This window comes from Nyctibius grandis, chromosome 4 (assembly GCF_013368605.1).
Source record: "Nyctibius grandis isolate bNycGra1 chromosome 4, bNycGra1.pri, whole genome shotgun sequence".
Taxonomy (NCBI): Eukaryota; Metazoa; Chordata; class Aves; order Nyctibiiformes; family Nyctibiidae; genus Nyctibius; species Nyctibius grandis.
In genome coordinates this window covers 12365491-12379258 of record NC_090661.1, presented here as the reverse complement: position 1 = coordinate 12379258, position 13768 = coordinate 12365491, and the positions used below count along the sequence as shown (strand labels likewise).

At 36.7% G+C, this 13768-nt stretch overlaps 1 protein-coding gene across 1 annotated transcript in view; it reads left to right on the top strand.

Annotated features, from left to right (window-relative positions):
* IPO7 (importin 7) overlaps positions 1–13768 on the top strand; it is a 39033-nt gene that overhangs the window by 10197 nt on the left and 15068 nt on the right. The window contains exons 3-12 of the mRNA XM_068397856.1: positions 840–993; positions 1345–1503; positions 3716–3872; positions 4504–4593; positions 5028–5122; positions 5226–5310; positions 9581–9715; positions 10250–10349; positions 11448–11524; positions 11882–11998. Of these exons, the coding sequence (XP_068253957.1) occupies positions 840–993; positions 1345–1503; positions 3716–3872; positions 4504–4593; positions 5028–5122; positions 5226–5310; positions 9581–9715; positions 10250–10349; positions 11448–11524; positions 11882–11998 (1169 nt within the window). The remainder of the gene's footprint in view (positions 1–839; positions 994–1344; positions 1504–3715; positions 3873–4503; positions 4594–5027; positions 5123–5225; positions 5311–9580; positions 9716–10249; positions 10350–11447; positions 11525–11881; positions 11999–13768) is intronic.

Here is a 13768-nt window from a genome sequence, read left to right as displayed (position 1 = left end):
GTGTAGCTTACAAACAGTGCATGTTTTGCAAAGCAATTAATGGCATGGTAAATCCCACTGAGGACAGATTGAAGTCCACATCACTTCAGTCTCGTAATAGCACATATCTGCTGAGTGTTTCTTACCTTTACAGACCCCTTCAGAAACCCTTTGGTTTCTGAATCTTCAGAAGGTGCATATGAAATTGGGGAAGAGAAGTTGCTTTATGGATTTGTACGTAGAGTTAGATTAATAGTAACTTTGTTATTAGTTTGTAAATTGAGATTTCCTGTTGCATTTTGTAAGTCCTTTTCTTTCCAAGTGCTGTAATCTATATTCTGCCATGTAAGCAGTTAGGATTTGGTTGTCAAATGGTAAACACAGGCATTTCTGCTGGCAACCTGATTGCTGCAAAGTGCTATGGCCCATAACCTGGGTATAAAGGAGCTCTGTTTCTCTTCAGCGTTCACTCCTGTATCACAAACTTAATTAGATTTTTTTTTCTTACAAGTGATGTTTTCGATAGCCATTAGTATTTTTCAGAAGTGTGTTGCTAAAATGTTGCACAACTATTTATCTGTAGCACAGATAAAAGCAATACATTTTGTATTTTTATATAAAACCTTTCTTTACAGAACAAAAAATACAAACATCTCAATAAATGGATAAAAGAATATCAACCTAGTAAATTATTAGGTTAATAATTTGCATGGCTTATGTATTTTGATTCTCCTGGTCAGAAATGGTCAATGAATTAGTAATTTCAATCAATTTTCTTCTAAAATAGATTTGTTTGCAAAATGCGTGTTTGTTTTGTACTTTGAATGGCTATCAGCTGATTTGCCACTTTTGTCTCACAGGGGTTATCTACTTGAAAAATATGATAACCCAGTATTGGCCAGATCGTGAAACTGCACCAGGAGAGATCCCACCTTACTCCATCCCAGAAGAAGATAGACACTGTATTCGTGAAAATATTGTAGAAGCCATTATTCACTCTCCTGAGCTGATTAGGTATGCAGTTTTAACCTGTTTATGAATTGGCTGTGGTTTCTGACTGTTGAGGGGGTTGGTGGTTTTTTTGCACAACTAAGATCAACTGCATGCTAAGCATCATTGTCATACACTGTGTATCCTAAACATAGAATTAATGTAGATGGAAAAACAGTTTTCAGCTTGTGTAGCATGTAGAAATTCCAAGTTTCTCAAATGCAGAATACTAAGCAGAAAGTACAGAACCTAAACCTTAAGAACAAAACTTGAAATAAGTCTTAAGTTTGGGTAATACTAGCTGTTTCGACACCACAAGAATATTATTAAAATAGTAGTAGTAACTTATTTAATCGTTGTGCATTTGATTTCCAGAGTACAGCTTACTACTTGTATTCACCATATTATCAAGCATGATTACCCTAGTCGCTGGACTGCAGTTGTGGAGAAAATTGGATTTTACCTTCAGTCTGACAATAGTGCTTGTTGGCTTGGAATTCTTCTTTGTCTTTATCAACTTGTGAAAAACTATGAGTAAGTTTTTTCTACCATATGAAACAACAGAATAAATGTATTTGTGTGTATTTTTTGTATTCTGTATGTATATTGTAGCCATGTAGAATTGTGTGTGGGATTGCACAAAGGTGACGGAAATCTGATTTTAGAAAATCTTGAATACTCGCTGTGCAGATGTTGGCTCATATATTTTCTCCACTAAGAAATCACAGAAAAACTGCCTTGATTAAAGGTTTGAGATCAGAAAAAAGAGGGTGTTTTAAAGCCTTAATTTAGTAGTTGTGTTTTATGGATTGATAGCAGTAAGAAAGTCTGCTCAAAATCCTCACTTTTGCAGAAAATTATTATTTATTTAAACCAGGTTTGGACTATTAAACAATTTGTATTCTGGGTATCAGTGACAGTAAACATATAAAGGTTTCAAAGTGTCAAATCTTGAATGTTAAGAAGTTCAGAATTAGTTGACTGACTTTTGTATGATCCTTACAGACCTTTGTAATCCCATGTTGGAGTTTAAGTGGCTAGAAATTGCAAATACTGTTAGGAAAGGAAAATAAACTAATTTCTCACTTGATTTTCAAATTAAACATCTTTAACCAAATATACAGCAGAGATCTGTGAGACAGAAAATGTGAAATGTTCACTGGTAGTGTGTTTACGATTATAGCAACACTTGTTTAGGGGAGAATTTTGATATGAAGCTCAGTCATTGTGTGGTGAACTAAGGTAACAGATGTGTTCATAATCTGAGTTGGTCAAACACTTTAGCTGAGGCCAGCAACTGCTTACACTTGTTTAGCTTTCTGGTGAAGTCAACAAGGGCTGGTTTCACAAATCATGTAAGAATATGCACATTTCGTTGCTAACAATATGGGTGCAAGCAGATCTGTGTAAAATTTGTTAAATTACTTTTGTCAGTTTTTTGGGGAAAAAAATCAGCATAACATTATGACTGATCAAGTTTTTACTACTGGAGTTGTAGGAATCTTCAGCTATTGATTTTTTTTTTTTTTTTGTCATAATGTAAAAGGTAAATATCTTGGGATTTTTCAAAGTTATTTCTTTTTCTCCAAATCCAGCCAGGAAGATCAAATGGCTGCTCTTCGCATAGTCATTTTTTCCGGTCTTTTTCAATTGTGTCTTTTGTGGAAATCAGAAACTGAGTTTTCCTGAGCATCATTTAGTCCTTAGATTTAGGTTTCTATTTCAGAAAATACATGGAAACTATATTATTGAACAGGATTTTCGAGCTCGGTGTCCTGTAGTAGTTTTTACAGAACATGCCATCTGGCAGCAGATTGAGTAGAGTTTATCCTATATTTCTGCAAATTGGCACTGTTTAAGAGGCTGAGCATTGATATTTAGTATTAGTGAAAAGTCTACCAAAATGTATTTAGAAAAACCAAAACAAAACCCAATCCACCAACCCAAAAATCACCCACAAGAGTATTATAGTATTAATCGCTTAATCAAAAAACAAAGCTGTACAATCTTAAAGTATGTTTTGAGAAAGGTGATGGAGCTTTGTTTTCAGCATAGACACACCTGGTGGACTGTCACCAGCATGGGAAGGTCTGAGGCACTGTTTCAAGGGGGGTTGCAGTTGAAGCCTGCTCAGAGTCTGCCACATAGCCTTGAAGCCTGCATTCTCTATCAAATTGCTAGATTTAGGCAAATTAAATGGTAAAATGTGAGAGACATCAGTAGTAAACTGTGAGAGGCCTCACAGTTTACTTTCTTCAATGTCAGTAAAGTAATCTAGCTTCTGGAAATATTTTGATAAATTATGGACTCTGATAAATGTCTTTCTGGAATTTTACTGACTAGCCCAACATCTGCCATTCTTGGCAATAAATGTGTACCTTTTGCGTGCAGTTTCTGTAGCGCTCTGATTGCTTTTCACTATAATAATGGTGTGGCTGAACATGATGTAGTATTCAAAGTGAGTAAGTTGGCAGGAATGCATTACCAGCAGAAAACTAATGTGGATATAAAGTGGAGTAATGGGACACTCAGCGGTTTTTGAACTTGCCTTTTAACGTAATGTTGTCTGGCTATAGCTTTATTTCAAGTTCTGTAACAAAGAAATGGCTAGGTTTTTTTTTTTAAAATCGTATGTTGTTATGAGCTGCAATATAACCTACTTGTTTCTACATCAGGGAAAGGTGGACTTTTAAATTCAAAAAGCTACCCTGAAAGATCTACAAAACTAGTTTGTTCTTATCTAAAGGTACAAGAAACCAGAGGAGCGGAGTCCTTTGATAGCTGCAATGCAACATTTTCTACCAGTTCTGAAAGATAGTTTCATTCAGCTCTTGAGTGATCCATCTGATCAGTCTGTCCTCATCCAGAAACAGATCTTCAAAATATTTTATGCCCTTGTCCAGGTAAAAAATAAATTTTGTGTATACTTGATCAGTAATTTAATTTAAAGCATTGTGCTTTTCCATAAAATAGTGACAGAAATATTAATAATATTAGATTACATCTGAATCGTTTCCTCTACTAAACTGTGTTATGAATCACAGGTTTTTGATATGCTTGATTGTGCTGTATTTTTACTTTTGTACAGTACTATTCCTGGTTTGCATTAGATAGAACTTACGCATACCATCCTAAGGTAGAGTGTTTGCTAGAAAAATGATTAGAAAATCAGTTTTTGAATGACAGATTGTAGAGGCCAGCCTACATAGAATATTTACCAGTGTAAATACATCAGTTTGGAATGAAACTGTTAATTGCTTCAGAAATTAGTGTATCATCCATTTAAGTAGTGTCTTAGCATTGTCTAAGCAGAATGAGTTGGAGTAAAGACCTTTAGCACATTTGAGGATATTGAGGATACAGACTAGGTTGTGTTACGTTCTTTAGCCTGGTTTTCTGAGCTGTTTGCTAATCTTTCATGGTAGCTAAGTGTAGACGAAGATTTGAAAGAGCTAAAATTCAAACTGTGAAAGTAACGTTACTTTCAAATTGTTTTACAATAAATGTGTTTTGCCTTTTTTTTTTTTAAATAAGTACACATTACCTTTGGAGTTGATAAATCAGCAAAACCTGACTGAATGGATAGAAATCCTGAAGACTGTTGTCGATAGGGATGTACCAGCTGTAAGTGGCTTCTAGCTATTTATGTTTTTAAGCTTAAATATTTTCCAGTCATTAGAATGTTAAAAAGTTTAGCTTTATTTCTGCATTCTTTTTTCTCAACAGATGCCAAGAAAATAACTTTTTAAACTAAATAGCATGTTTTAAACAGACTAGACAGATTTTGAAAATACGTAGCTTGTATGGGAGCTCTACTGTTTTCAAGTTATGGCACAACTTATTTTGGCTTCTTGTTTCAAGAATTTGTTGACCATTTATGCAGCATATATCATGGAATTTTATTTTTAGATATGCTGTACTTTATACTTCTATTAAGCTAGAAGTGCAAATGGCAGGTTAAAGGCAAAATATGCTATATAGTTGTTCAAAATACATATAATTTGAACTCTTTCTGAATAGTTGGCAAATAATCACTACTTTTTTTTTCCCTCCTAAAGGAAACCCTTCAAGTTGATGAAGATGATAGACCTGAGTTGCCTTGGTGGAAATGCAAGAAGTGGGCTTTGCATATCTTAGCTAGACTTTTTGAGAGGTATTTTCTATTCCATTATATTTAAAAAAAAACCACCCAAACAAATACTTAAGTCAATAATATTGCTGCACCCTTGAATTTACATACTGGCTTGTAATTCTAGGTATGGAAGCCCTGGTAATGTTTCCAAGGAGTACAATGAGTTTGCCGAAGTGTTCCTGAAGGCATTCGCTGTTGGTGTTCAGCAAGTAAGAAACACTGAATGTGGGGGGTATTAGGATAAGTTTAGAGTTAGTAGTAATTTCTTATTTCATTATTTTCTGAAAAGGCTTCTTGTTCTTCTTCACAATTGACTTTTTTGAAGCACATTGGTATGGAAAGTATTGACATCTGTGAGTTAAAAGAAAAGAATGATTTAAAAAAATATGAATTTGCCACATAGGACAATCCACTGAAAATAGCCTATGCAGCATTGATAATCTGTAAATATAGTAAATGCTGTCATCTAACAAGCTCTCAGATGAGCTTCAGATAAATGCTATCAAATTTTTCTCTTTCTGGAAGAGACAGGTATAATATTTATGTGGTATAGTTGACCTTCTTACCTACTCGCTTAACTCTGATGATATAGTTCTTTTTTGACTCAAAGTCAGTAAGTACTAAGTTTCGTAGCCTCCTGCAAAAGCCTGATCAAGCAGAGGCTAGGTTACAAACAGGTAAGTCTCATGGTCACTTCCCACTCATTTTCCTGCCTGGGGGTCGCCACTTCTACGGGGTCTGTAATACAGAAAGCATTTTCTGGACTATAGCAGTTTATAGCCTGATGTATTAATGTTATGCCAAACTATCCTTGATTTACCTTTATTGGAGTAACTTTGTCATTCAAATAGTCCTACCATGTGGCAGCAACCTACAGGTTTTCCTGAAGGGACAGAATGGATTGGTGGGGCAGGAATTGTCATCTGCCTCTCTTATTATACTGCATGTTTTTAAAGTCAGTAATTTGAACTTTTTGAGCTGGCAAGAAAATTCCCATGAATATTGGGAAGTTTTTGGATCTGATTCTCAGCTCCTGACTGTACTGCTGACTTGTTCTTTTGAAACAAGTTTGTTTATAAAAAAACTTCAAGTAGTTTTTGTAGAATTTCCTTGTATTGGCTCACAAATCTGTTTATATTAAGGTGAGTAGGTTGTAAATGTAAATAGATTATCAATTTGTGAAAATCTCAGGTAGCAGAATGTTTTCTTGAAAGCCTTTATTTTAATCAGAACAACAGTTCTTAGTTCAGTTTTCTTAGTTTTCATTCCTAATGAAAGTATAATGAATTACAGGACTTGAAAAGAGGAAAAGTAGGGAAAGCATCTCCTAAATACGTGTTTTTTGAAGGTCATCCAAAGTATTGAAAGGGAAGAGAACATTTGTCACATAGAGTGGTAGGAAATACTCATTCTACTCCGACAAGTGGAGCCAGCGTCACCTTCTGAGGTGCTCAAACCTGTAGATGACATCAGACAGATAAATATTACATGTTCTTCAAGAGCTTACTGGTTGCTTTGCACTTCAAAGATAAAATGAAGTTCTGAGAAAAGACTGTATGGGCAAAAGCAGTCTTTGAAAAGATAAATTTAAACAGTTCAACAAAATACTTCATGTTTTTCTTTACATTTTCCTTGAATCAAATTTGATCCTTACTGTTATTGCATCTAGGAGACACCAAGAATTCAAGTCTTCAATGAAAATTGCTCAAAAGCAAGACTTCAAAATGCTTACAATTTCTTCCTGTACAATAATGTAACTTGTATAGAAATACAGATTATTTTTAAGGTGATGTCCTCTATTTCTGTGCAGAAGATAAATCTTGGATGTATGCTCAAGGAATTGAATCCTTCCGATAAATGTTATGGAAGATTTTTACACAGGATGTATTTCTTTACAGAAATTGAAAATCTGTACTGAAGAATACAAATTCTGATAACATGCTTGGCTGCATTCTCTTTACTCTCCAAAGTGTACGCAACATTTCAGTAAAGGACTAATAGATAAATATATGATATGGGATTACAGGTTGTTCAAGTATAAACTTGAAACCTACTGCTAATATTATTCTCCCAGTTACTTCTCATTGATTATTCTTTTTATCTAATCTATATCTTTTTGTCATGTGCATGTCACCAACCAAAAAAAAAAATCCAGCACACTCAGCATTAGTTTTAGCTAAACTTTCTTAAGCTTGACCAAAACAGGCTGAGCTGCCTAGCTGGAATACCTTGATTCTTATCCCTTGTGTTAGCAGCTGTTTTGCTCAAGACATTTCTCATTTTGAAAGACCTGATGAGCCAGAACTAAGCCCTGGTCGAACACTACTGCCTGGTTGTTCCTTGGCACAGCTGCAGAATTTTATCTGGCCTCGAGCCTCCATCCCACATCCTGCTTTTCCTTACTGCAATTCTTAAACCTTTTCTTAATCTTTTAATTTCTTTCCGAATTGCATTTGAATCATAGGAGGTAACTGCCTAGATTTGTGTAAAGAGAGGACCAAAACACCTGTCCGAAGTAGTATGGCTGCAAAGACCATTTGTTAGGTCTCAGCTTTTTCCTCATTTCCGGAGACTATTCCCCATTTCGTCACTGACAATAGATGAGTTTAGGCTTTTCTGTATGCTGTCCTGGTACATTGGACACTCTCTCTCTCTCTGTGAAGAAACTTCAGATCCTTCTAAAATTCAAATACACCAGCAAACCAGACCTTCTTGTATAAGCTTTTCCACAGAGAAGATTGTATTACTATATGTTAAGTTCTAGCTTATTGAAGACCCAGGATTACTACTTTTGCCTAGAACAAAAAACCCCTAATTTATATTTTTTAAATCTTTCCTGAGCTGCCACCATGGTGAGACTTAGGCCATGGAGCCTGTCTCAGATCCATGTGTTATATAAGTTCAGTATATGATGTTAATACAGTGCTGGTCATTTCTTTGTTGCCTGTGTTGAAATCTATAAAAGATGCCAAGCTTTAGAATGTCATGTACTCTCTGTAAAACCGCAAGAAATCCCAGTCTTCATTAGTTTCCCAATTACTTCTGGAAAAACTGTATTTAAGGCATAAGATCAAAGTAGTAGAATATGTTGCAGAGTTGATTACATTTAGTCAATTTTGTTACCAGTTTGTTAGACTCTTTTTGATGATTAACGTTGTTCTTAATAGTTCTAACTTCAAGCAGCATGTTAGTCTTACCATGTACTTGTTTTACTGATTTTGGAAGTACAGACATCTGTCACCTAAGGTTTTGTTTTTGCAGAGAATCATTTTTTAGTTAGTTCACAAGAGACTAAAAAGGCATTTTGACATACGTATTCTTTGATAATCCTCGAAACAGCTGCAAGTCCGAACATTTGCTCTCTTTTCCTTTCCTGTCCTAAGTCAATATGTAATGCCACCAAAGCCTTGTACTCAGATGCGGGTAACAACCAGTAATTTCTTTCTTAAGTCCAGGTGGATTTTAAACATTAGCAGTTAAACAGAGTATAAAACCGTTTGTAAAGCTATGAATTTCATGGTGAATGAATACATCCTCTTTGAACTCAAGTGTGAGGCATCTCCTTTGGGAGAAATGCTTCAGGGCTTGTGTAATAAATATTATCCATGGAATTACTTTTCAAAATGATGAATCTCATTTTTCCAAAATGTCATCTTGGTGATACTACAGATTGATAGATATCTTTTCAGTTCCTTCAGTTTTGGATTTTTTTTAAACATTGCTGTTTTATGTGAAGAATTAAATGAAACCCTGGAAATGGGATTTGTCATTTCTCTCCAGTTGGTGCTGCTGCTCTTGAAGGTGCAGTGTTGCCACTCACTTGGATTGGGCTACAAGGAAACCCCTTTGCATTACCAATACCAAACCTTCCAGTGAGGTGGAATTTAATTACTAGTAACAGTCCCACGTCCATTTCATGTCCTTATTTGTGGAGAGCCATGGACTTCAACAAATGTAAATCCCTGTGAATAGTTCTGAATGCCACCTCGGGAGAATTGGGGCCAGAAAGCCAAGGGGAGAGGCTGGTTCATCATTCTTCATACACATACATTCTTCATACAGCATCATTGCTGTAAGGCTGCACATAAGCAAGAATCAGTAGACTGTGTGTAGTATATTTTACCAATGCAGTGTTTGGGCATGAATTTCTGCCCCCAAAGAGTGGCAAGATGGAATAATAAACCTTGGAGGTAAAGGTGCTCTGGGCTATGCTGGTGATGAATTAGCATGTATGGTTTGTCTTACGAAATGATTGTATTTTTAAAAGATGTGCAGTGCCTGATAGGAGCTGCAAATTGCCTTATAAAATTAACAGACATTTAGTAGAAGGATTAGTCAGTACCCATTTTAGTCTAATGAATAAACATGGGTTTTGTTGGATTTAGAGCAGTCCTTAGGTAGGATTGTGAGGGAGGGTAGAATTCTGGTTAAAATGGTCTGTGCTCAGTATAGTCTATTGATGAGATCTGTTTTTTCTAGGTGTTGCTGAAGGTGTTGTATCAATACAAGGAAAAGCAGTACATGGCTCCTAGAGTTCTGCAGCAAACGCTGAATTACATCAATCAAGGAGTGTCACATGCAGTCACCTGGAAGAATCTGAAACCTCATATTCAAGTAAACCATTTTCGGGGTTTAATACTTAGATGACTCAGTAGTACATTCGTCAGTCTGTTGTGTGGTGTTTCTAGCCTTGCTAGAATTCAAGTTTTAGGGACCTACCTTATAAATTGCTGTTGGAAAGAGTTTAAGTCTGTTTGGTGAAGGTTACCTTGATACATGAGCAAAGGTAGATAATTGCTTTTTTTGCTGTCATTCCTTTGTGCTTTAATTTGTTAAGGATTACAGTGTAACACAGCAACACAACAAATTTGGGGATAGTGTTAACTACTGAATTTATGGTATTGAATCATCTCTACATGCTATTATCCAAAGCAAATCCAATAGCTTGGCTGTATAGTAGCTCTACCTTAAGTTAAAAGATCTCTTTTTTGTAAGGTAGCACATAAAAACCACTATGTCCAGGTAGTTTTAGAATGTTACCCTTTTATATGAGAAGTGACAGGATGAGCAAAATCTTTGAAATACAGGATGGAATATAGAGATTGATTTAGTAGTGCTAGCCTGTTTTCAACTTTTTTTTTATTGCAGGGAATTATCCAAGATGTTATTTTTCCATTGATGTGCTATACAGATGCTGATGAAGAGCTTTGGCAAGAAGATCCATATGAATACATTCGCATGAAATTTGGTGAGAATTTGAAATCTACTCATGTTAAAATAGGACTTCACACAAAGATGGGGTTTTTATAGGTTTTTGTGAAGATAGAGGTGCCTTTAATCTTTAGAAGAAAAAAAGAAAGATAAAAACAGTTTGTATTATCCAAATCATACAACTTCGTATGGTTAACTTTTGGATATACTGGTGGAAATGACAGATAACATATGACAGTCAACAATGACACAGGTGTTTCTGCACTTGAAAAAGTAGCCAATATTGACAGTTACAAAGTTGTTGTTATAAGTTAAACACTCCAAGTCTTGCTAACAATAATTACATAAGTTTAATGTTATTAAAAGTTTATGCTTTACAACAGCTAATATTTCAAGCCCTGGAGTTTTTACGATCTTAAGGAATTTCACACATGGCACAGTTCAGAACACATTTACCGCAGTGGCAAATGAAACATCATGAAGTAAGCCTAGCATTCCAGACTTGTCTAATTTCACCTTCTGTGGCTTGATACTTTGTTGGTGTTTACTATAAGTCTATGCAGTCCTTTCAGGCTGGGGAAGAAGGAAGATGCTTCAGACTTCCTGAACACATTCTTCCCTCCGCTAGGACTTTTATGTGGCTAGAACAAGGAGTCTTGATCGGTTTGGGAGTTTCTTATCCCTCAGATCAGAGGCAGACCTGTAAACAGTACAGGCATTATACAAGGCTCTGATAATCCTCTTCTGCAGAGAAATAAGAAACTGAGCATTTTTAACTCAGTCAATTATGTGTGCTTGCCTGTACAGCAAATAACATATATGTCAAAAATTGACCTCTCTGTCTGCTTCTGCTGTTAAAAAAGATTAATCTTAAAAATAAGGAAGACTTATAATTTCAAATTAGAGATGTAGAGCCAGTGATCGTGAAAAAGGTGAAACATGTATCGGGAATCTCCAGCCATATGTTACTGTTGTTTAGTCTTGGAATATCTGTAGTAAGAAAGCATGATTAACCACCTGAAAAAAAAAAAGAAAATTGTTGCTCCTTTGTTTCATATAAATAATTGGATCACATTAGGATCATGAACTGTAGTAAAGGACCAAAATTTATAGCTGTTATATGTTTACTTATTAGATGTATTTGAAGACTTCATTTCTCCAACAACTGCTGCTCAGACGTTATTGTTTACATCATGTAGTAAAAGGAAAGAGGTAAGCTATTCAAGGATATTTCTTAAATTCAATGTTAACTAGATTTATAGTATTAATTTGCTGAAAGAGCTACTAATAAAAAGTTTTACTTTTCTGCTCTCTGTCATATAACAGTACACTGAAATTTATCATTTCTCTCAAATTTATTTTGCACTGATCTATTTGTGATTTTTGTGTTTGCCAGTTCTCCTAGGACCTATCTATCAAGAATCTTGTGTGTTTACAACAAAGACATAAAACGTTCTCCAAATTCCAGACTTGGAGCTGATTATTAGAGATTTAAGCATTTCAGAGCACTGAGAATGGTACATGAGATGATTGATCGAAATACTTTGACTAACCTTACATGTAATCTAGGTCTTGCAGAAGACAATGGGCTTTTGTTATCAGATCCTTACGGAGCCAAATGCTGACCCTCGTAAAAAAGATGGTGCTTTACATATGATCGGTTCTTTGGCTGAAATTCTCCTAAAAGTAAGCATAACAAATCTGGTCGTTCTTTTGGTTCTTTTTTTTCCCCTCCTTTTCCTTTCTTTCACATATAGTGTCTTAGAAGAAATAAGAATAGCTCTTTGAATTGACATGTTTTTGAATTCACTGCCAGTTTTTTTTAAAGCTGTTGAACTTAATTGTTTTGGTTTTGTTGTCAGCTTAATTACATGAGTTTTATTAGGTCATGTTTTATTAGGTCCTAGACAAACTGGCTGCCCGGGGCTTGGATGGGTGGACTCTTAAATGGGTTAAAAACTGGCTGGATGGCCGAGCCCAGAGAGTGGTGGTGAATGGGGCAAAGTCCAACTGGCAGCTGGTCACTAGTGGTGTTCCCCAGGGCTCAGTTCTGGGGCCGGTGCTGTTCAGTATCTTTATAGATGATCTAGACATAGGGATTGAGTGCACCCTCAGCAAATTTGCAGACGACACCAAGCTGGGTGGCAGTGTCGATCTGCTGGAGGGTAGGAAGGCCCTACAGAGGGATCTGGACAGGTTAGATAGATGGGCCGAGACCAACGGCATGAGGTTCAACAAGAACAAGTGCCGGGTCTTACACTTCGGCCACAACAACCCCATGCAGCTCTACAGGCTGGGGGAAGAGTGGTTAGAAAGCGGCCTGGTGGAAAGAGACCTGGGGGTGCTGATCGACAGCCGGCTAAACATGAGCCAGCAGTGTGCCCAGGTGGCCAAGAAGGCCAATGGCATCCTGGCCTCTATTAGCAATAGTGTAGCCAGCTGGTCTAGGGAAGTGATCGTCCCTCTGTACTCGGCACTGGTGAGGCCACACCTCGAGTACTGCGTTAAGTTCTGGGCCCCGCACTTCAAGAAAGATGTTGAGGTGTTGGAGCGAGTCCAAAGGAGGGCGACCAAGCTGGTGAAGGGTCTGGAGGGTCTGACCTACGAGGAACGGCTGAGGGAGCTGGGGTTGTTTAGCCTGGAGAAGAGGAGGCTCAGAGGTGACCTTATTGCAGTCTACAACTACCTGAAGGGAGGTTGTAGTGAAGTGGGAGTTGGCCTCTTCTCCCGGGCAACTAGTGATAGGACAAGAGGACATAGCCTCAAGCTTTGCCAGGGGAGGTTCAGGTTGGACATTAGGAAGAATTTCTTTACAGAAAGGGTTATTAGACATTGGAATGGGCTGCCCAGGGAGGTGGTGGAGTCACCATCTCTGGATGTGTTTAAGAAAAGACTGGACATGGCACTTAGTGCCATGGTCTAGTTGACATGGTGGTGTCAGGGCAACGGTTGGACTCGATGATCCCAGAGGTCTCTTCCAACCTGATTGATTCTGTGATTCTGTGATTCTATGTTCAAGTTCAGATTATTGTTTTATGTTCCTTTAAGTTCTCTGCTTCTAGTAAGAACTGCTACACCGTTTCCTGCACTACACTTAACTACATTCCCTTTTTTTTGTGGAAGGAAGGAAAAAAAATCCATCCAGTGAGAGGCTGTTGATTTAATGAGATCTTTTCTGTGTATAGGAGAGAGTTAACAAAGTGAAATCAGCAACCTTCATCAATTAGAATGGTAGCAAAAAAGATGCAGGGCATGGACTTGTATTTGGACCATGGCTCTGAGAAGTTTCCCTGACCACTTTTGCTTTTGATACCACAAGTAATGTACAGCCAAGCAAAAGGTGTCTCTAGGAGTCAAAAAATGACAGTGTCACTATTTTGACTGAAAATTATAACAGTCCATGTAGGATCCAAATTTAATTACTAATATGGGATCTTGTTGCTTAATGGATTTGAA